Source organism: Mus caroli, unplaced genomic scaffold (assembly GCF_978045245.1).
Source record: "Mus caroli unplaced genomic scaffold, Mus_caroli_1 scaffold_8, whole genome shotgun sequence".
Taxonomy (NCBI): domain Eukaryota; kingdom Metazoa; phylum Chordata; class Mammalia; order Rodentia; family Muridae; genus Mus; species Mus caroli.
The window spans coordinates 100720732-100744689 of NW_028227263.1; the positions used below are offsets into that span (position 1 = coordinate 100720732).

Sequence of the window (23958 nt, forward strand, 5' to 3'; positions counted from 1 at the left end):
AGGAGGGCCACAGTGGCACTAGTCTTTGTAAATGCGTTAGATTTAAAGGTACTTTATGTTAATGTTTTGTTTTTGTTTTGCCTATGTGTATGTGTGTGTGTCCAGTACCTATGGAAGCCAGAAGGAAAGGGCGATCGTTCCCTAGAACTAGAACCACATTCAGTTGGGAGCCAGCATGTGGTTGCTGGGAACTGAACCCAGGTCTTCTGGGAAAGTAGCCAGTGCTCTTAACCACTGAGCTATCCCTCTAGCCTCTCCAGTCTTTTTTTTTTTGTAATTAACAAATATTTATATTTTATATACATACACATACACATACATATACACGTGTGTGTGTGTGTGTTGTCCAACATGAAGTTTTGAATAAGCACACATCGTGGAATGGTTAGGTCAAGCTAATGGTTTTGTCATTTTTGTGTTAAGAAAGCTTAAAATATACTCAGCATTTTCGTTTTTCCCTTTTTTCACTTGTGTGTATGTGTGTGTGAATTCATATGTGGGTGCGGGTGTACATGTATACACACATGCGAAGCCCCAAGGTTAATGTCAACAATCATCTTCCATTGTTCTTGTGCCGTATTCCCTGAGGCAGGGTCTCTCAACCCAGCTTATTCTGGGGATCTGTCGTCTCAATGGTCTGAGACTGGAATCACAGGCCGGCTACCACGCCCACCCTGTGTTCATGTGGGTTCTGGGGATCTGAACTCCAGGAGGTGCTTACACAGCATGTTTTAACTCATGTTACTCAGAGGTTCTCAAGGATATAACACAGTGTTATTAGTCACAGCCATCAGTGGGCTGTAATAGGGATGAACCCAAAGAGCATTCTGTTAAATGAAATAAGCCAGGTACAAGATGTCACTCTTGTGGAGTCATTCCTGTGGTCATGAGAGTTCTCATGTTCAGACTTGGCCTGGAACCCAGGAAAAGCCATTTCCTCTGGCTATGTCTCTGTCCAGGTAACATAGCTGACACCCATGGCTCCTCCCACATCAACATCCAGCATAGTTCCTCCCTTTCTCGGGCCTAGGATTAAAATGAGCATCTTGATGCTGGTCACACATCTTCTCCAGAGCACCCAGGGAGCCACCTCTGCCTTCCATCCTGTCACTTCCTCCTGACAGTGGTAGATAATGCAGACACTGAGGGGTAGACATACCCACCAGTGGCTGGGAATTCTGGATTCAAACCCTGAGACCACTGCCCTCTCTCTCTGAGACTTTCTTTCTTGCTTGCTTGCTTCCTTTCCTTCCTTCCTTTTTTTGTTCTTTCTCCTTTCTTCTCTCTCTCTCTCTCTCTCTCTCTCTCTCTCTCTCTCTCTCTCTCTCTCTCACTCACTCTTCATGCACTCGGCATTTTTATTTTTATTCATTAGTTTGTCAGATGTTAGCTGAGCCCCAGGCTCTGTACATGTCACAAGTGCGATGCAGAGGTGAGACTCACTGTGTTCTCAGGCTGTGTGCGTCTAGCAGAGACCAGAAGAAATACTAAAAGACAGGATGCCTGCTGCAATGTGGTGCGGGATAGACAGACAGGCAGATTCTGATCGGGCAGAATGACAGCGGTGCCTGAGCCAGCCTAAATGCTGTAGCCAAGGAATTCAGTGGGTGCTCTGAGGTAAAAGTGAATACAGCCTTGTATGTAGGCAGTAAGGAGAGGCCATTCTGGGTGGATGAACAAGCATGCACTTGAGCACAAGAGAACGCAGTGCACTCAGAGGCCACAGGGAGTCTGGGCTGGAAGAGGGTGGGAACAGAGCAAAAACATCAGTTCCACAGATTCCTTGGCTCATTTTATCACTGGATGGGATGGCCATTCTAGTTCAGCATTTGAAAACTGTTATCTTTATTACTATATCTTTTTGGATTTTTTTTTAAAAAGTGATGTGTACGTTATAGAAATTTTGAAAAATGCTTTGGGTGTGGCAGTACACTCCTGAAACCTCATCACTAGGGAGCTAGATGCAGGAGGAGCAGAAGTTTAAGGCCAGTTATAGCTCCACGAGACCCCGGCTATGGTCTTGTATGTGTGGGTTGCCAGAGAGATACTTTGTTGATTAAGAACCGTGATAGAGGAGCCAGGCTCAATCCCAGCACCCACATGGTAGCTCACAACTGTCTGAAACTCCCACTCCAGGGCATCAGCGCCCTCTTCTGCCCTCTATGGGTACTGCATGCACATGGTGCCTAGCCTTGCGTGCAGATTAAAAAAAAACCTACACAAAAAATTAAAGTGAAAAAAAATTAAAAATAAATAAAACAGATTTAAAATTTTAAGTAAAAAAGAAGAAAGTTTGAAAAATAAAAAGTAGAAAGAGATCACTGGTAGTCTAACTGGCTAACGACAGCTTTAACATCTTGGTGCATTTCCACGCCATGTTTTTCGCACTGACTTTCCATGTAGCTGTGAATATGTTATAATTATAATTTTAACCTTTGTGTATGATGCTCCTTTCTACATCTTTCTAAAAGTTGCCAAAATGTGGATGTACATGCCATTATGAAATAACCGTGATCACAAAGCATACTAGCGGAGATGTCTATACAGTTTTTTCTAATAGCATATGTTTTCTTTACTTTTACAGATTTCTTGTGGCTCGGAGCACAACTTGGCAGTAATTAGTAAGTAATTTTTACACTGATAACAGTTGATTGTGAAACCCATGTAATGTAATTGGAGTCAGGCTCGGTGGTGTGCATTTCATACCCAGCATCCAGCAGCTAATCACAAGTCCCAGGCTGTCTGGGATATACAGTGAGAGAGAGGGTTGGGGGAAAGGGGGAGAGTTGGGGACGATTTTGGAGACATTTTTGGTGATAAATCCCTTCGTGGGAGCCTGTTTTCTGAACACTTCAGCCTGTTTCAGTGAGTACCTTCCGAAGGTCCCTGAGTTTGCTCCTGCCTCTGAAAGTGATATTTAAAGACATAGTTCACAGGCTCTGGCATCATGAAGAGGGAGACATAATATCAAGGCATGAGCTAGATACTTCTGACTCTGAACAAACCCATCCTAGGAAGTTCTTTCCTCTTGGTTTGGCTCTGTCTTTGGAAGCACGGGGCTTGGTTCCCAGTCCTTGCTGCCTGGTGTGTACCTGCACCAGGGGACTCCAAGTAGGGCACAAACCTGGCTCATCAAAGCTTTCTCTTAGCCGGCCTTGGATAACACAAGGCCATGTCTGCACCCATGAGTAATTCATTCAGGAAAGCTGTCTATTACTCTCCAGAGTCGACTCGATTTGGGCTAAAGAGCACAGTAGGGCAATCACTGCTCAGGATCCACTTACACCCAGTATGACTCCAAAAGTACACATGTGTAAAGTATGTATACAAATGAGACATAAATTGGCAACAGCTAGAAAATTATTTAAAAGACAGTTCTTCAGTATACATTAACTTTTACTATTAAAGGACAAAGCAGACTTGTGTACTAATGAGGTGTGTGTGTGTGTGTTTCTTTTTACATACAGAGTTAAATCTTTTTTTTTTTTTTTTTTTTTTTGAGACAGCGTTTCTCTGTATAGCCCTGGCTGTCCTGGAACTCACTCTGTAGACCAGGCTGGCCTCAAACTCAAAAATCCACCTGCCTCTGCCTCCCAAGTGCTGGGATTAAAGGCGTGCATCACCACTGCCTGGCTTCAGAGTTAAATCTTGATTGATGACTTGATATTATAGAGCATAGAACATACTCAAAGCTGTCAGGGCTCAGAACAACACTTCACATAAACACCCAGTACAAGACAGCGGAATGTTTAAGACCATTTCAGAAAAATTGTTCGACATTCTATCCTAAGCATAAGCCAAAATTCATTTAATAATGTTTAAATTTTTATTTAGTTGTTGCTGTGTGTATACGTGTGTAGGCACACATGGCACTTGTTTCAGGGATCAAAACTTGGGCCTTCAGGTTTGGTGGTGGGTGCTTTTACTCACTGAACCATCTGGCCTGTTTGTTTAATGACTTTGGGAGGCAGAGGCAGGCAGAATTTTGAGTTCGAGGCCAGCCTGGTCTACAAAGTGAGTTCCAGGACTGCCAGGGCTACACAGAGAAACCCTGTCTCAAAAAAAACCAACCCCCCCCCCAAAAAAAAAGCAACTCAAATCACCACCTCATACAGCAGTCTTTAAGCCAAATCCTCTGACTGAGCACACTCCAGAGATACACCACTCGGATCCGTGTTCGCATAGTTTGACCATCGTGCTTCTCTGAGAGCAGAAAGTAGTTTATGTCTCAAGGAGTCTCGGTCTCCATGGTTCGGGAAGTGTTTGTTGGCCTTGCTGTGTGTTCAGAATCAAAGCTGCAGCAAAGTCACATGATACAACATGGTGTCACATGATACAACATGGGTGAATGTTGCCAGTAACACCTCGGCTTCCTTACATATTTGATTTTGAAATAATCTGTCATTGTTGTGTGTTCAGAAACTTCTTACTGCTGCCAAAATTTTCACAACCCCCACATTTAGTCACAGAACCCCATATGAGGTTGTCACCACAATTTAAGAAGCTGGGCATCAAACTACAGCGCTGTGGCAAGGGGCCAGGGTTCAGTGCAGGCTTCTGTACTGGAGTGAACTCAGCCGAGGCGCTTAACCCCTTGTTTTCCTCATCATCACAGCAGAGGTGGCAGCAGTACCCAGCGTATGGTGTTGATGGTACAGTGTGGACTGCTCCTGCTGAGGGCCCCAGTTTGATTCCCAGCAATCATGTCCAGTGACCTAACCACCCACACACCTCCAGAAGATACAATGTCCCCTTCTGGCCTCCATAGATACCATGTTTACCTGTACAAACACATTTGCAGATAATTAAAACTGAAAGTAAAATCTTTTGAAAAATGTTTAAGATTATTTTTTAGCCCGGTGTGGTGGCGCACGCCTTTAATCCCAGCACTCAAGAGGCAGAAGCAGGTGGATCTCTGAGTTCCAGACCAGCCTGGTCTGCAGAGTGAGTTCCAGGACAGCCAGGGATACACAGAGAAACCCTGTCTCAAAAAACCAAAAAAAAAAAAATAATAATAATAATAAAAAAATAAAATAAAATAAACCAACCAATGAAACAAAGAAACAAACAAAAGCAATGTTAGTTGCTGTCGTTTGATGTGATTCCCCCGGGAGGCTTTCATAGGCTTTAGCTCTCTCCTGTGGATTGGAAGGTTTAAGACCCTCCCTCCAGCTGAGTTTTGCTGCTCATTACCACTCACCCCTGTCTGCCTCCTGACAGAGGTCCATTCTCTTCCCCTGTCCTAGGTCCGACTCCTGGCTTCTGGAAGGGAAGCACTCTGTGTCCCCCTCCCCTTTCCTCCTAGTCACAGCACCATGGATAGCAGCTGACTCTCAGCAGAGCCATAAGCACTCTTGTCCACACTAGACTGACAGCTGCCTAGGATTGAAGTGGTTTGGGGCGCTGTTTGCTGGCCCCGGCAGGGAAGGGAAGCTGCTGGCAGCAGTGGGGACCAGAGAGCTGGAGCCAGAGAAAGAGCTAGAACAGGTAGCAGTAAAGCTGCCTGCTTTGCAGCAGGAGCTAATATTTTACACAGGAACTGCTATGGTCCAGCTGTAATTAAGATGAGCTAATGAGAGACTCTAAGGCTGTTCTTTAGAGAGAATCTGTTGCAGCTGCCATTGCTGGATGGAAGGAGGTAGTTACCCCTGAGACCAGCGTGGACACAAAGGTTGAAGGGAATCTATACAAGAAGCACACAACTCAGCCACAAGAGAGGGCCCAAGCAACCAGAGCTGGAAGCTGACCAGCAGAGGCGGGCTGGGACCTGGAAAGAGCAGAGTCGCAGGCAGACCCATTCAAACCAGCCCCATTTCTGCCAGAACCCATTTCCCTCCTCATCCATACAATGGGGTGATAATCCTAAACATGGGACCATTGTGCACATTAGGTGAGATAAAGTTCACAAGTTGCCTCTTGTGCATAATTTTTTTTGTTTCTGATTTACCTAGGCATGGGAAGTGGTAGCGAATTGTTCTAGTGAAGTATTTCTTTGTTGAGAGTGACATGACGATATTTTGGGAAAGAGGTGTGTCATGTTATCTGGATGAGGCTGTGAAAGTCACTGGGGGAGAACTGGACAAGAGTTTGTGTGTTTTAAAATCAGACATGGTGCTGGGGACAGTGCTTAGAGGTAGAGCACATGCCCCACGTGCCTGAGGCTCAGGACCATGCACAATAAGATATAAATATGAGTAAATACATAATTAAGCTGGGTGTAGTGGTACATGCCTATAAACCCAGCACATGGGAGCCTGAGACAGTGAGATCACTGTGAGTTAGAGGCCACCTTGGTTTACATAGCAATGACCAAGCTGACCAGGGCTATAGATTGAGACCCTGTTCCACCCCACTAAAAATAAATGAAACAATAAACAAAAAAGCAAGTGTAATTTTAAATTAGTTATTCATTTGTTTTGTGTACGTAGATGGACCTTTCTAAGTTTATATTCACCATGCGCATGAAGGTACCAAAAGGTCAGAGGGCATCAGAACCCCCGAGGTCCCCAATGTGGGTGCTAGATACTGAGCTCACATCCTCTCCAGCCCCACAAATGTAATCTTCATTGTGTCCTTCCTGCCCAGGCTCGGTGCGTTGAACAGAGAGCCCGGGATCAGGATTGGTAGGCCCACAGTGTTCTCAGATGGCCACCTGCTTGGGAGCTGAGACTCAGAGGTGCTGTGGAGTAACAGCCCCGGCAGGGAGCCCTGCCGAGTGCATGCTTTGCAGGAAGAAGTAGCAGGAAGCTGCTGCCTGGTCACCCTGGCAGGGGGCCAGCAAGGCATGCTGGACAGGAGCCCTAGCAGCCTGGGTCCCTGCTGCTCTTCCCCCAAGCCCACTATCATCCTGTATCAGAGATTCCTGCCCTCAGCCCACCCCAAGCCCAGCACCACTACCTGGCACTGTATCCCATGCATGATAGACTTGCAGTACTTCCAGAGTTGACTGGAATGGAATAGAAAGAAACCAGAACTTTGCTCATGGACAGGAGCCTTAATGGCTATCAAATGTATACCAGATTACACAGCCAGGAGAGAGAAGAGAGGCAGAGAAGGGCGAGGGGATGGCATGAGGGGTTTACTCTGTCTTAGGGGAGTGAACAACACAACTCCACAGGGTGTGTGTGTTCTAACCACTATGGACCGATGAGACTCAGAGGCAAGGTAGGTTAAACAGGTTGCTCATAGGAAGGAGGGGTTATAATCGACTATAAGGGAGACCCAGGCCCCCTGAGAGCCATTGTGACTGAAGAAAAATGTGTCTTCATCCGGGATGTCCGTGTCCTGGGCAAAGTCCGCATGTAGCCGTAGAGGCAGTGATAAGATGAATCCTGACCCTGTCTGGGATCTGGGTGTCTCAGCAGCCCTTGGGAGAGGGCCGATCCAGATTTGTTCTGAGTTAGAATTCTGCTACCCACTTCCCAGAAAGGGACCCAGTTTCTGCCCGTGTAGCCCAGGGCAGGCCTCTTGGCCTTCACTTTCAGCTTCCTCCAGAAAGAAGAGTTGTACATGCTGACTTTATCTGCATCTGGGTTCCTGTCCTCCTTTGGCAGTCTGGGGGAGCTCTTCCCTTTAGTTTCCCAATTAAGTCGTTCTTGGCATGGCTGGTGCTCGCCACCAGGCCCCCCGTGGTGAGGCAGGATGGCAGGTGGTGTGAGTTCCTGCCTGGGAGGGACCGCTAGATCTCTAGCCCTGCGGGTGCTTAGATGACAGCTAAGGGGAAAGACGAGGCCATTGGCCGTAACTGGGTTGCCCACTCAGCTGCCTGCTTCCTGCTGCTCCCCTGCCCTGCCGAGCTGGATTCCCGCTCTGTAACCTTGCCAACATGGTGCCCACCCCAGAAGTGGGTCTTCCTGAGTGGTGTAGGCGTGCCAGGATCCTGCCTGCTCTGTCTGCGCACCATAGGTACCCTGTGCCCACTCACCTGGCTTATTTATCGCCTTCTCCATTTCTTTTTATCCAGGGTTTCCCTCTGTAGCTTCCATTACAGGCATTGTGGGCAGGGATGAGCAAGGTCGCATGACCACGCTGCTCAGGAGACCCTTGCTAGGAAGGTGGCTCCCTGGCCGAGGGCCAGCCGTTTGTTCTAGTCGCTTGCTTGTATTCTTTCTATTCGACAAAAGCAACTTGAGGAAAGCAGGGTTTACTTGGCTCACCGTTCCAGGGTGACAATCCGTCACGGCAGGAAAGGACAGCAGCCAGAAAGGAAGGGCAGCTGTTCACATTGTGCATAGGAAGCGGAGACTGCCAAACACTCGGGCTCAGCTAATTTCCCTTTCATTATGTCTGAGACCTCAGCCCAGGAAATGGTACCACCCACTTCCAGGGGGAGTGTGACCACCTCACTTAACCTAATCTAGACAATCCCTCATAGACACACCCCGAGATCTGTTTCCATGGTGACTCTAAATCCCATCAAGTTGATAGTCAAGAGTAACCATCATCTCTTGTGCTTGTTGGCCAGCCAGCCTTGTCTGTTCAGTGGCAGGGACAGACATTGTTGGAACAAAACAACACCCAGCTCCTGGGGATGGATATTTGAAGTTGTCTTTGGCCTTTACACATATGTGCATGCAGAGGAACACATAGGTACATATGCATACATGAAAAGAAGTGGAGGCGGGTAGGCGGGCGGGTGGGCAGGAAGAGCTGGCTACGTTGTCTTTCTCCACACTCCACGCAGACCCTTTGAAAGGACATTATTGGTGGTTGCATTCTGCAGCACAGGGCTTGCCAGACAGCCTTTGTTAAGTAATTGTACTTTGGCAGGAAGCATGGTCCCCACTTTCCCTAGCAAAGCCAGTTCTCGTACCAAATTGAAATGATAGTCTATGCATCACTTTACGGTGCTTTCCGGCAGACGAACCCTTGAGCCTTTGTTAGATGAATGGGTAAGCATTTGACCTTGGCCCGACACCCATCCAACAGGGCCCTGTCAGAACCTAATAGAGGAAAGAATGTAATCGAGAAGAATTACTTTTTTATTTGTATTTTATGGCACTAGCAATGACACCTTTGAACCCCAGGGCTTTGCAGAGTGCTCTGAGACATGATCAAGCTTGCGTGCTCCTCTGCGGAGTGTGATAGGCAGGCTGTAAATGTCGTCTCTGATATGCATTTGATCTTCGTTGCTAAGTGATGAGGCAGCACCGCCTTGGACATTGTTATGTCACTGTGGAGAAGGACACATTCCAGAAGTTATTACACAAAAATTTATTTTAATTTTGCAATGTATTACCAGATTCACCTCTCAAGCATGACACGGTTTTTTTTTATTCCAACCAGCGATATGTAACAGTGCTTTTTTTTTTTTTTCCAGTGTCCCTAAAAGAGGGTTGTAAAGGGTTGGATTTTTTGCCAGTCTGATGTGACAGTTGAACAAATATTCAAGGTGGCTTTTAAATTAATTTGTGTTTTGTTCTGAGACAGAGTCTCTCTACAAAGTCCTGACTGTTCTGGAACTCACTGCATAGATCAGGCTAGCCTTGAACTCACAGAGATAGAGCTGCCTACCTCTGCCTCCTGAGTGCTAGCATTTAAAGATGTCCATCACTATCCCAGAAATATTTTTTTAACTTTATGTGTATGAGTGTCTTGCCTAAACATATGTTTGTTTACCACGGGCTTGCTTGGTGTCCCTGGAGCTCAAAAGAGTGTGTTGGGGCCTCTGAAACTGGAGTTGTAGAAGGTTGTTGACTGTCCTGTAGGTGCCAGGGATCGAACTCAGGTCCTCTGTAAGAGCATACAGCACTCTTAACCACTGAGCCCTTTTCATTACTTTTGGACTTGAAGCATAACAGTTATAGACTGGCAAGATGGCTCAGTGGGTATAGGCACTTACCTCTAAGTCTGACAACCGGAGTTTCAGACCTGTGGCTGACTTTGAGCTCCAGAGAACTGACAGCTGTACATTGTCCTCTGACCTCCACAGGTGGTGTACGTACACACACACACACACACACACACCACATAAATGGATGTAACATTTGTGATGGGTAATCTTGGTCATCAGCCTGATTGGGTTGGGGAGTAAACAAGCAAATGCCAAGACAACTGGCATTGTACTCAAGTGAGAAGGCCTCAGCTGAATGTCTGTGAGGCATTTCCAGAGATAATTAGATCTAGGGGGTTTTGACCTCATGAATGGTTGTGTCCATTAACAGGTTCAGGAGGTGATGATCTGTGAGTGATGAGGCCAGCTTAGAGGAAGTGGTGTCTTGAATGGGCTCTTAGGGGCGAGGTACTGCCCTACTTTCCTGTTACTGTCCAACCTGCTTCCTGTCGGCCATGATGTGAGCTGCTTTCCTGTGCCCTTCTTGACCCAAGGACTGAAGCCTCAGAGATCAAGAAGAAAACAAATTCTTCTTTTAAATTATGTGTTGGGTCACAGCACTGATAGAACCTATAGAACATATGTAACACGGTTCAATCCTGATTAGTGACTTTTCACACAAGCAGGTACCTGTAAAACTGCCATCCAGGCCATGACACAAGACATTTCCAGCACCTCAAAGGGTGACCTCATGCCCCACAACCAGTCAAGAATTCTGTCTTCTTCTGTCTCTAAAGATGCTATTTGTCTCTTTGAACGCCATCTAAAGGAAGAGTATGCTGCTGCTGTTTGATGTTTAACCAGCACATCGTGTCTCTGAGAATTATTCATGCAGTGTACAGTAACAGCTCTTTTTGTTGTTGTTGTTGTTGCTTGGTTAATATTCCTCTCTGTGATTTTATCACGTCATATTTATCCATGTAACTCTTGGTGAACATTTGAATTTCTTTCCTAGGGATTGTGAGGAAAGCTGTTGTGAATAGCTCAGAGATGTCTCTTGCACATGTGACTAAAAAGAACATCTGCAGATCATGTGTTTAGTCATAGATCCTGTGGTGTTGGGGTGAGCATGGCCTCCATAGGCTCTTATGATTGAGTGCTTGTCCCTAGCGGATGGAACTGTTTGGGAAGGATTAGGAGGTGTGGCCTTTTTGGAGGAGGTTTTGAGGTTTCAAAATCCCAATTCATTTCGGTTAGCTTTCTGTCTGCCTCATGGTGGTTGTCTCAGCATGTGCGCTGTCAGTGACTGCTCCAGTGCTACACTTGCCTGCTGCATGCTCTGCTCCCTGCCTGCCTCAATGGTCATGGACTCACCCTCTGGAACTTCAAAGTCCCAGAATTACTTTATTTTATGTTACCTTGGTCATGGTGTCTCTTCATTGCCGTATAACAAGTAGCTAAGACAATGCAGTTTAAGCATTTTCTAAAGCTGCTTCTTCATATAAAGTTCCAGTCCAAAGGTGTTAAGTCTCTGCCCAGTTTTACAGTGGGTTTGTCTGGTTGTCCCTGCTGATCTGTGGCTTACAGCGTACACCCTTAATGGAAAAATTGCATTGCAAACATCTTTTTTTTTTTAATTAGGTATTTTCCTCAATTACATTTCCAATGCTATCCAAAAAGTCCCCAATACACTCCCCCCCCCAGTCCCCCACCCACCCACCCCCACCCCTTGGCCCTGGCATTCCCCTGTACTGGGGCATATAAAGTTGGCAAGTCCAATGGGCCTCTCTTTCCAGTGATGGCCGACTAGGCCATCTTTTGATACAAATGCAGCTAGAGTCAAGAGCTCTGGGGTACTGGTTAGTTCATAATAATGATCCACCTATGGGGTTGCAGTTCCCTTTAGCTCCTTGGGTACTTTCTCTAGCTCCTCCATTGGGGGCCCTGTGATCCATCCAATAGGTGACTGTGAGCATCCACTTCTGTGTTTGCTAGGCCCCGGCATTGTCTCACAAGAGACAGCTATATCTGGGTCCTTTCAGCAAAATCTTGCTAGTGTATGCAATGGTGTCAGCGTTTGGAAGCTGATTATGGGATGGATCCCTGGATATGGCAGTGCAAACATCTTTTTTCAGCCTTTTTTCTATCTTCACATATTTTGGTGAGTAGATGTACTCTATCTTAGGGAAGTCCAGATTACCAGTCTCCTAATGCTTTGAGGTATTGTTACCCGGTTTAAGACACTTGACCTACTCTAAGATCATGAAATTTCTTGTCTGTGTTTTCTACGTGAACGTTTGTTTGAACTAAAAATCCCTCTCAAATTCATTCAAAAAAACATTGCTTCAGAGCTGTCTATTAAGAAGTCTAATCTTTCCCTACTGAACTGCAGAGACCCCTGAGCTAAAGGTCAAGAGACTGCAAATACGTATGTGTGTGCTCTGAGACGATTCTTTCTTACTTATTATTAGTTTGTTTTATAAGCCCTCCTACTCTATTCTCCGCAAAGATTATCGTGCTGTTCCAGCACTCGGTTGACTGAAGCAGAGAGGATCACTAATTGGAGGGTAACCTGGGGTACATGGCAAGACCCTGTCTCAGCACACACACACACACACACACACACACACAGTGGCCCTTTTACTTAGTTATTATAAGTGAGTTCAGCATCCTTTCCTATGGAGGCCATCGACGTTTCCTCCTTCAGGTTTGTTTCATCCCTGTATTGGTTTTTCACTGCTGTTGTAATAAGTTACTTCAAAATTAGTGGCTTAAAACAACACGTACACATTGTCTTAAGGCTGAAGTCAGCAGTCTTGATAGACCTCTGGGCTAAAGGCAGGGTAGTGATTTCTTCCTTTCTTTTTTGGTAGCTCTAGAGTGAACCCTTCACCCCTCCCACCTCCCACAAGCTGCCCATGCCCTGTTCAGAGTGACTTGCACCCCTTTGTTTGCAAAGCCAGCAGTGGCTGTTGGACGTATCCCCTATGGTCTTTCTGACCCTGACTCTTTCATCCCTTCTGGTCCCCATTTAGCCTCATGATTATATTGGACCCACTTGGATAATTTAGCACCATCTTTTATGGTAATGTCCACTAATTGGTTCCCTTCATCTGCTCATTTAGTTATCCTTTGTCATCTAACCCTAGATTCTCAGGCTACAGGACCCAGCAACCTGGGTTGGTCAGTGTTACTCCTATCATGATATCCTATCCCTCTGTTACAGAGTCTAAATGGCCACGATCCCCCAACTCCCCACAGTTAACTTTAGTATAGGCATCTAGACACAACCTCAGTGTTGTTATTCAAGTACTTTTATTTAAAGACAGGGTCTCTTGTTAGCCTGGAATTTGCCAAATAGGTTAGGCTGACTGCCCACCAAGCTCAGGGATCTGCCTGTCTCCACGTCCCAAGAGCTGTGACTACAAACATGCACCCCCCATGCCTCGCTTTCTACATGTGGCCTCTAAAGACGGAAATCACCTCCTTGGCAGACTGAACTACCTCTCTGTCCCTGTGCTTTTTATCTTCCTCTTCTTTTAATACGTAAGCCGCTGATCCATTTGGAATCTATCCTAGTTTAGAATGTCAGGTGTGGATTCAACTTCATTATTCTCCAGATGGCTCCTCAATTATCTCAATATTGTTGATCAAAGTCTTTGGCTGACTTCCTGACTCCTGCGGCTACCAGAGGAGCCCTAGGGCTCAAAGAGAGGAAGGGACTTCCCTAGCTTGCCCAGGGATGAGGATAATGAGTTCTGTTCAGTCAGGGAGTCAGCAGCCTGGTGGCTGCTTCTCAAGGGGCTCCTGGGGCTGTGTGCAGGCAGAGGGGACGCTAACAGAGCTTCCCTTGGGCCTGGTGCCCAATGCTCTGCCCTGATCCTGTCTCACACCGCTCTGGAATTGATAGATTTGTTTCCTGTCTCACCTGGTGGCTTGGGTGCCACATTTTTCTCTCCACCAAGCAAAAACATGACTGAAGTTTCCTCATCTGGAAGAGGTGTTGAACTGTTTTTGTTTGCTTGTTTGTTTTTCTGCTCTTTTTCCTGTAGAAGAGTTTATATCTCTTCACAGGAATCATTCTAAATGATGTGGCAAGGGTAGGCGGCCAGGCTGTAGAAAATGCCCTCGTACTTGCTAAATTACTGTCAGGTTGGCCATTTTTAGCACAAAGGTGACTATGACTTTTTTTTTTTTTTTTATTTCTCTGGTTCTTCTAGAGTTGTTTAGGGTAGCAGAAGTGGCAGCTGTGACCCTCTGCACTTATAGACACAGAAAACAATGGAGCTTTGAGAGGCTGAATCTAATAACCAAGGTGAATTCAAGGCAAAAATGTAAGAATTGGAGTAAATCAGAATCCCTCAGCTGTGCCAGGGCTGAACTCTGCCCCCGGCAGTCGCTGACGCCGTAGCCCCGGGCACTTAGTTATTTGGACAAGGTGATTTCTGAAGTCATCCGCACCTCTCAGCATCTGTCCTTGTGGCTATGACCTGTGCCAAAATGATAAAACTGAGCAGGGCACACACATCCCTCAATTGCTTTTAAATAGTGACTGAGTAGTATAACCGTTCCATTCTTTGGTTTACTCGTTGCTGATCATGTGAGGCAGGGCATTCTGGATACCATGGAGAGAGATGGTAGCAGGGTGTCTTGGAGAGCTCGTATTTAATAGAAAGAGCTTTGATGGGATCTGACAGGTGCTTTGCTTGTAGATACTGAAGGGCCAGATACTGGGTGAGGGAGTATGAAGCAGACAAGGATGGGAAGAAGAGGAAGAGCGATCAGTTTTGGAAATCTCTGAGAGAGAGGCAGGCCTTGGGTGACTGAAGAAAGGGAGCAGCATTCTACTTAAAGCTGGGCGAGAGCAAGGCCAGGAAGGCTTTAAAGTGGGAGTCAGGGTTAAGAGACTGTTGCCAAGACAGTTTACTGTTCCACGGGGCTAAGTCCTCAACCACATTGACTTTACTGCACAGATAGAGTGGAGCCGAGACACAAAATCCTTCAGAAGCCGAAGAGTATAAGAAATAAAAAATACTTTGTAAAGGACAGTCTTTCTTACAGAGTAGACGTGCAACGAGAGTGGTTGAGTGACTGCTAAATGCAGGCACCACTCTGGGTCTTCTGCACGTATCGGTGCAGCTAGCTATCACTTGAGGGCTGGGGATGTAGCTCTATCCTACAGCCTTTGCCTAGCAGGCATGAAACCCTGGGTTTAGTCCCCTCCCCATCCCGAGAGTCATTGCCTCATAAAACAGGAAGTAGATAAGTGTATCTAAATCAAGACTTGGGAGCGGTGCGTGCATGCATGCGTGCGTGCCTGTGTGTGTGTCTGTGTGTGTGTATTCCCACTAACACCGACTCAGTGAGCGTGCTCTTCTCATCATTGTGTGACTCCTTTGTGAAGATCAAACTTGGTGCTTACTCAGCCTCCCAAGCTTGAGCTTTGAGTCTGTGAGGCAGAAGAAAGCAACAGCAGACCCGTCCTTACCAACAGCTCTTGTCTAGACAGTTGAGATCAGGCTCCATCTCTCTGTGTGTCACGCAGGCTCAGCACTTCAAGGACCAGCTGCTTATAGCTACTGGGCAGATTTGACTGTGGCTACACAGTCCAGCCAGTGAGTCCGACCTTGGGTAAAGTCTAGTCTTGTCACATGTCTCCTGGGGACACCTGTACCTGTTGTTCTTGCTGCCCTTTGCTTCTGTGGAATCCCCTGTGTCTTCTGGGGGTGCCTACAGCTCTTCCTGGGGAGCTACGGTGACCATTGAGCCAGATGTACTGACTGAGGAGAGCTTCCACAGCATTCCGTTTGCCCATTTGGCTGCTCCTGGATTTATTCAGGGGCCGAGCCATACAGTGGCAGAGCCCAGACTGAGACCTGAGTACCAGACAAGTCATTACTGGGGACAGATGACCTTCTTCCTCCTCCTCCTTTTCTCTGTGGCTTCAGTAACTTGGCCTGTTGTGTAAAATAGAGGGAACTAAGGTCCCAGGAAGATAATGGCAGAGTGGATTATCGATCCTCAAATATTGGCCGAGCCATAGTGATAGTAACATAGCAACAGCGTACGTGACTGGTCCATGTTTGCCTTAACCCACTTTAAATGTTATTGATTATTTGTAGTAATAGTAATGTGGGTACTGTCATACAGATTTCACAGACAGTCACCAGGAAGAGGAGGCAAAGGAAGGAGAGCATTGCCCTACATAGTCTAGTGTAAGGAGTTTGAAATCCAAGATAGTGGATTTAGAATTCTTATTCATTCATCTATAGATAAGAACTGCACACGGGTCTGTTGCTATTGCTGTTTAAAAGCTCTATTTCAGCCCCACTCTGTGAAGTTCCAGGAAGATAACATTTTGCCTACTCTGATACCAGGGTAGCGGGAAGATTTATGGCTCATGAAATGACTAATCAGGACCTACACAGGGGGTGACATGGAAGCTGAGGTTAACAGACTTGCCTCCATGGGTGATAAACTCAGAGCTGCTCTAGCATGTGGTCAACATGTACTAGGGAGACCCAAGCATGCGGTCCCAACCCTAGCCACCAAGAGGCTGGTAGAGGAGAGGGTGGGCTTATGGCTTCTGCTGCCTTTGGTTTGTCAGTGGGACAGGTAGTCTGGACTAACACCATCAGCCAAATGGTCCCAAAGGCGAGATTTCTGGGGAAGGTAGGGGGGGTGTGATTCTTAGTGTTTTAGGTTCTAACATCAGAACCATGCACCCATGCTGCAGGATGACCTTTGTCCGTTCCAGAGAGAGCCCACAAAGAGCAGGTGGCCATGCTTTCTTTGGTAATATCGAGTGTATAGAACTAACGTTGATCGGAGCTGGAAAGGCCATCGAAGGCCGTCTCTGTCCACCCCCACCTATACCAAAGCGCCCAAGACGTAGAGGGGTCAGTGCTGCGATCCAGAGGTGAGCCAGCCAGAGCAGAAGCCCAGGCACACCAAGAAAGCAAATCTCCTACCACTCTACCTAGAACCTTTGCTTCCTGCTGTGCTTTCTTAGGAGGGAGTGTCTGTAACAGCTGCTCGCCCTCCGGGGAAGATCACCTTTTCCCTTTGCAGCATTATTGATAACCTGTTGATCTTATCTGGCCACCTCTGCCTCCGAATCGCTTTATACAGTAGGCTTTAAAACAACTTATATTTTCTGTGTATGAGGGTTTGTATGCATGTATGTATACATACCACATGTGTGCCTTGTGTTCGCAGAGGCTAACAGAGTGCATCAAGTCCCCTGGAACTGGAGTTACAGGTGGCTGTGAGCTGCCCTGTCGTCACTTTGGGGACTTGGTCCTGGGTTATCTGGAAAGGCAGCCATCTCTCCAGCCTCACGTTGGTTTCTGGTTTCAACATTATAAGATGTTTAAGAATGGCTAGAAATGAATGATACTGGGTTTGCATAAATATAAGATAGAACATTATTGTAATCAATATTCTCTTATAATTATCAAATGAACGTAATGTGTAGATATAGTTCTGCAAGTTTTTAGTGAATTTACACTATTTACAAGAGTTGCTTTGCCTAGGCTACATGAGACCTTGTCTCAAACAACACTTACTTCGAGAGAGTTACAACCCCCCTTGAGCTGTTTCCCTGTAGATCAGGAGGCTGAGACTACTGAAGCGCATCATGATGGTTGACTAGCACAGAAAGGGCCGAGCTCAGTCCCTGACCCACAGCAGCCCCAGTATAGGAGATTTCTCTTGTTTCACACGCTTGACAAAAGCTTGAGGCCGTTGATTTGTAACTATCTAAGAGGCTCAACCAATGGAAGAATTGTTCTTTAGGGATGAGGGTGCATTAGCCAAGGTTCCATCAGAGAAACAGACTCAGTGTACATGAAAGAGTTCAGGGTGAGGGTTGGTCTCTCCAGCTGTGGGGACTGTGCATTTGTTCTTCTGGCTTACTGTCAGGAAGGACATGTGCTAAGAAACAGTGGGGCGGGAGCTGAGCTGCGTGGACAAGATGAACTGCTCGGGAAACACCCTTCATAGGGCCAAGTGACTACACCAGTTTCCTATACACGGAGCCACCTGATTGTCCTAACTACATCTGCACAATACCATCCCAGCAACAAGACGGCCCGTGGTTGTTTGGATAAACAGGTATAGGCTGGAGAGTAAAACGGATCATCACATGGCCTGTGCTTTAGGAAAAGCAGTCTAGTGGCAGCATGAAAGCCACGCTGGTGGTGAAGGGGTTAGAAACAGAAGGGTGGGAGGAGACTGCTGAGGCAGTGTAGTGAGATACCATTGATAATGTTAGAGCAGCATGTCTGACAGGCACTTTGTGTTTTAACCACTGTAGCCCATCATGGTGGGGAAGTCACAGCAGCAGGGGCTGGTCACATGACATCCATAGTCAAGAAGCAGAAAGGGATGAACCATGCTGTTATTTAGCTTTCTTTCCCCATCCATACAGTCCAGGGTCCTGACTAGAGAATGGCACCACCCACAGTGGACAGTCCAGGTCCTAGCCAGAGAATGGCACCACCCACAGTGGACAGGGCTCTCGACCTCCATTAGCACAATCAGGACAATCCCCCAAAGGCCTATCTCTCATGTGAGTCTAGATTCTGCCAAGCTAACAACACTGATCATCACATAGTCCCTCCTGGTAGATGTTTTTTTTTTTCTAGATATCAAGACGCCCTTTGCATGAAGGGCCTCACTAGGAGTCCTTATACACAAAGCCTCTTCCTGAGAGGAAACCAAAATGGAGAGATCAGTTCCTTCAGGGATGATTGACAGCTGCAGTGGTAGCTCCCTGTTTCAGGACAGTCAGACTTCGGGGGACAAAGTACTCTGCACTCCTCCTTCGCAAGCTCAGGCTCCTCTCACCCCGTCTGCAGGTAACAGAGACTTAGTGCCCAGGGAGAACCTTGCTGAGTGCCAGGCAGTGTGCTGGCACCTTTGTCATACTGGTGACAGAAAGGGGTGACAGCTAACATTCCTGTTTCCCTTCATATCAGGCACCATGCAAGTAGGACTCTTCTGTCATTTGGATTCTCTAATTGAATCATCGCGGCAATTATGAGCTGTTATCTACGTTTATCTACTTGTAAGTGGGAGATCATGGCAGAGAAATTAAGCCACTTGCCTCCTGGCTACACAATTAGTCGTTATAGAATTAGTGGCTGTCAACGGATTGGAGAAATGTTCTGATTCCCAAGCCCAAGGTTCAAGGCCCCTTGGTGCCTTCTTCTGCTCTATCTATAACCTGAGTTTTAGAGAAAAGGCAGGGCCACCTGTCCCAGCGTGCCAGTTAAACAGCAAGTTTAATGACGGAAGGTGGGGAAAGGAGACTTAATCAGCATGGCCGTGTTTGTTTGAAAGAGAAACAGGAGCCCCAGGGACCCACAAGCCCTCCATGGTCTCTGCCTGCCTTTCCTCTGTGATAGATTATGACGTGGAAGTATAAGCCAAATATGTTCTTTCACTCCCATAAATTTCTTTTGGCTAGAGTGGTTTATCACAGCAGCAGAAAGTAAGCTAGGACAGTTTGCATTATGCATGGATGTATTTTTGCATGTATGTGGATGCATGGATATATTTTTGTATGGATGTGGATGCATGGATGTATTCTTGCATGTATGTGGATGCATGGATATATTTTTATATGTATGTGGATGCATGGATGTATTTTTGTATGGATGTGGATGCATGGATGTATTTTTGCATGGATGTGGAGGCCTGAAGTTGTCAGGGAGAGTCTTCCTTGATCACTCTCGACTTAATTCTTTGACACAGAGTCTAAACCCAGGGCTCACTACCCAGAAGAGTCATTTAGTCAGCTTGCTCTGAGCATCTGTCTCTACCTTCCAAGCACTGGAATTACAGATGAGCTGCTAGGCCCACCTGGCACTCACACGTGCTCTGGGAATCCAAACTGTGGACCTCATGCCTGTACAGCAAGCTATTTATCCCCTGAGCCATCTCTCTGGTTCCCAGACCCCACCGTTGTCATCTCCTTTGACTCTTGGCTCTGAGCACCTTGGGTAGGTGGGTGTGATGAGAGGTGCAACAGCCCGGTTCTAGGGTACAAAAGCAGAGAGCTCCACGCACATTTGGAATTACAGCTCCAGTTTACATTCGGTCCTTCCTCCTTTCTGTGTAAGCATGGGCTGAGGGATTGTCCCGCTTCTCTGAAGATACAGAGCCCTGCTTTCTGGTCATGTCCTCTTCCCATCAGTGTCCAGCAGTCACCTTGGATACCATCAGCATCGAGGACGTCTGTGATCATGTGCAAATGAGAAGTGACGCTCTTCTTCACCAGCATCTTACGGACAAAGCACCTTTAGCTCTCAGCTTTTAAGAGTGAGGACTTCTTCCATTCGTACCCTGCCTCTATGCACAGTACGGCAGACTTCACAAATCTGAGGGTTACCTCAGTAAGCATCACCACACCCCATCAATCTCTCCTCTCTCTTCTCAAGAAGCATGATGCTCACACAGGACCCTTGTGGCCACACTGAGACCATGGGTGCATGAACTCTGCTTAGACTGTTTCTATTGCGACTCCCTTCACACCTGAGACGTTTTTGTGTGCCCCTTGGCATCTAAGTCTATAAAGTAGGCATCCGACATGTATTGATGAAGGTAAAGAAAGTTAAAATAAGTTAAAATAGCTCTTCGGTACATAGGTAACTTCATATTTATTAACTATAGAAGCTACATGGAGTACTAATGGGGTGGACCTGCTCGTATATTTCTATGAGAAGAATTAAGTCTCGGCTGAGTCTTGGTGTTGCAGGACATAGCATCCTCATCGTTTTTCAGAGTTGGTCCGTGTTTTTATTTTATAACTGTCAATGCTAAGAATGGCTCTTCACATAAATACATAAAACAAGGCAGCAGAAACATGGTCAGGGCCATTTCAGACATTTAAAAAAATCCTATCGTAATCCTAAGTAAGCCCAAATCCATTTAACTTAAAAAAAAAAAAAAGGAACGCTAATGACAGTTTTAAAATCCTACATTCTAACTCAGTAAAATCCAAAGACATACTAATTTTATGCTTACATACTTAGAAATGACAGTAGGAAAATATTAGAAAGAAACCATTACCTTTTTATAAAAGCAGAGAACGTAGTGTTCACAGTGAATGCACTACAGTTGACAATATGATCTTGAATCTTCGCTGCGGTGTTTTGGGTGTATCCGTTGGTACTGGACACTGTGACAGCATGCACAGTGCAGAACATGCCTGTTGTGTGCTCAGAACCAAGGAGACAGTGAAGTCCCGTGATGCTACACAGGAGCACACTGCCGGAAACACCTCATAGCCATTGTGAGTTTGATTTTGAATTAATTTTTGGTCATTGTGTGCTCATAAAGTTTTTATTGTTGCCAAATTTTTGTAACGCCCACATTTAGTTATCTGGCTCATAGTGTAAGGAGTTGTCTTGGAGAAGAGGGCCCACTGACATCGCATAGTAATGTCGCCTTATTTCTTCCTTGCAACAACTCTCTGGTATGTGGTTGGTGGTTGAATGCATAGGTTCCAATCAAGACCAGACTTTTGCATCTTAATGTGCTGGCTAGTTTTATGCCAGCTTGACATTAACTAAAGTCATCTGAGAAGAGGGAATCTCAACTACGAAAATGTTTCCATCAGATGCAACTGTAGCCAGGCCTGTAAGGTATTTTCTTAATTAGTGATGGATGCGGGGAGGGCCCAGCCCATGGTGGGTGGTACTATCCCTAGTTAGGTGGTCCTAGGTTCTTTAAGAAAGCAGGCTGAGGAAGCCAGGGGAAGCCAGTAAGCAATACTTCTCCATGTCCTTTGCATCAGTTCCTGTCTCCAGATCCCTGCCCTATTTGAGTTCCTGTCCCAACTTCCTTTGATGAAGACAGTGATCAGGAAGCATAAGCCAAATAAACTCTTTCCTTGAAACTTGCTCTTTGGTCAGGGTGTTTCCTCGCAGTCATAGCAACTTCAACTAGGACACCTAACTTGAAAGTGTAACAGTGTGTGTGGCACACATTACTGTGCTCCTCTGACTGCCGTCCCCCATCTCCTGACATGGTGCCCACCACAGAGGAGTGTGAGGATGAGTGTCTGGGAAAGCCCTCAGCACAGGCTGCACACCGTAAGGGCTTAGATAGGGATTGTGATACTGGCTTTACAGCAGACGAAATGCTGGCGCCAGGAGGTTACCTGCCCATCACTCCTGCTTTTTATAAAAGGAAAGAAACTGAGGCTGGGCGTCTTGTCTGCTGTTGCAGAACCAGCGAGCAGAGCTGTTGAGCCACAGCCCAGGTCTCCTGACATTTCACCAGACACTCCCGAAAACTGAAATAAATGATCTCAACTCATTTGAACTAACCCCTTAAAGATAGAATCCAAACCCAACACCCTTTCTGCTAAATCTTGCTTTTCCTAAAACAGCCTTCCTGTGAAAGGTGGGCGGGACTGTGAGTACAAGCCAGGCACCTGAGTGATAGAGTGGAAAACATTCTGAGGAGCCATGACTCCCCAGGGTGCTCCCGGAATGCAGGATTTTGGTTAATGGATTTTCTCAGAGTATCAGCCTCTTTGTGCTCTTCTCTGAAAGTCACTAGGAGAGACATTGCAGCCACTCTCTTCCTGCTGCTAGAAGAAGCAGAGCGGTCCAGATGTGCAATTAAGCTCGCCTTACGTGTCAAAGGACCTTGGCGAGGTGTTCAGCTACCAGGTGTGAGGTGCGGGGGGGGGGGGGGGTTCTCCTAACATCTGTACATCTGTCTGGGTCTTTTGTTGTACCGCTTCACCATGGCAACAGACTGATCAGTAGGCCGGAGGGGCAGAGCAGGAGCAAGGTTATCTGCACATCACAGGTGGGGAGATGCTGGTGCAGAAGTCATGGGGATCTATTTGGGGTTGTGTATCCGAGTTGGAGCTTCATGGTATTTGCTGAGACAGTGTCATAAGGCAGACAGGCCTGACTTTGAATCCTGGTTTTGCCTACATGGCCTTTGAACAAGTTACTCGGGTCCCAAGGTTTCTTCACTGTAAAAGTCAGATGATTTTAGGGACTGGGATACAGCTCTGTGGTACAGTGTACGCTAATACACACAGGCTCTGGGTTCAGTCCCCAGGAGCACCAAGGGAAGGAAGGCAGGGAGATCATTGAAAAGACATTTTTTTAAAAGATTTATTTATTTATTTTATGTATGTGAGTGTACAGATGGTTGTGAGCTTTCATATGGTTGTTGGGAATTGAATTTTAGGACCTCTGCTCGCTCTGGTCAGCCCCGCTCACTCAGTCCCTGCTGGCTCCGGCCCAAAGATTTATTTATTATTATACCTAAGTACACTGTAGCTGACCTCAGACACACCAGAAGAGGGCATCATATCTCATTATGAGTGGCTGTGAGCCACCATGTGGTTGCTGGGATTTGAACTCAGGGCCTTGGAAGAGCAGTCAGTGCTCTTACCCGCTGAACCATCTCACCAGCCCCATTTTAGGGATTCTAACAGAGAAACTAGTGCTGTGCCTGGTCTGAAAGGCCCTTAACACATGGAAGCTCTTGTTATTGCTTCTTTGTCTCCCACTTTTCCCAGCTACCAGGATACCTGCCTCTGAGGTTATAGTGAACACTATATGTGAACACTATAACCTCAGCCCATCAAACTCTACAAGTCTCCTTGAAGTTGGTCTGCCCTATAAACTTTAGAGGATGGCACTATTACTTTGCCTCTTTCTAGTAACAGGCGTCATAACTTTTATTCTGCAGGTAAAACTTTGTTTCCTCTCCAGAGATGCTGCAAAGCCATGGGTTGATGTCTGTGTATGAATTTATTGACAGCGAACACCCATGGTCTGGAAATGCTTTTGAGATTCTATAGGACAGTCTTCTTAAGACATGCCCAGGATTTGAACATGAGACCAGGAGGTATTTAAAATAAGATTGGACACATTTGGGTGGAGTGAATATAGACCTTCATGTGTGCTTGTAAGCAGGCCAGAGGCGTTCACTGATATTTCTCTTACTGCAGGAAAAAGAGGACTCAGCTGGAGGCTAGGAGGCCAAGAGGCTGCTCTCATCTCAGCCAAGCTCAGCAATGTCACCTGATAGTCATCTGTCCTCTCTGTGCTTTGCCACCTCATTCGTAGAGACAGTGGGCCACTCTTGGAAAACCTCCTGTCAGCATTGCCAAAAGCTTTGAAGGGATTTACTTACTTTAATTTATT

At 46.4% G+C, this 23958-nt stretch overlaps 1 protein-coding gene across 3 annotated transcripts in view; it reads left to right on the plus strand.

Annotated features, from left to right (window-relative positions):
• Positions 1 to 23958, plus strand: part of Sergef (secretion regulating guanine nucleotide exchange factor) — a 204376-nt gene that overhangs the window by 128482 nt on the left and 51936 nt on the right. For all 3 annotated transcript variants that reach the window (XM_021168201.2, XM_029480145.2, XM_085841722.1), the window contains one exon: positions 2585 to 2621. In XM_021168201.2, coding sequence (XP_021023860.1) covers positions 2585 to 2621 — 37 coding nt within the window. The remainder of the gene's footprint in view (positions 1 to 2584; positions 2622 to 23958) is intronic.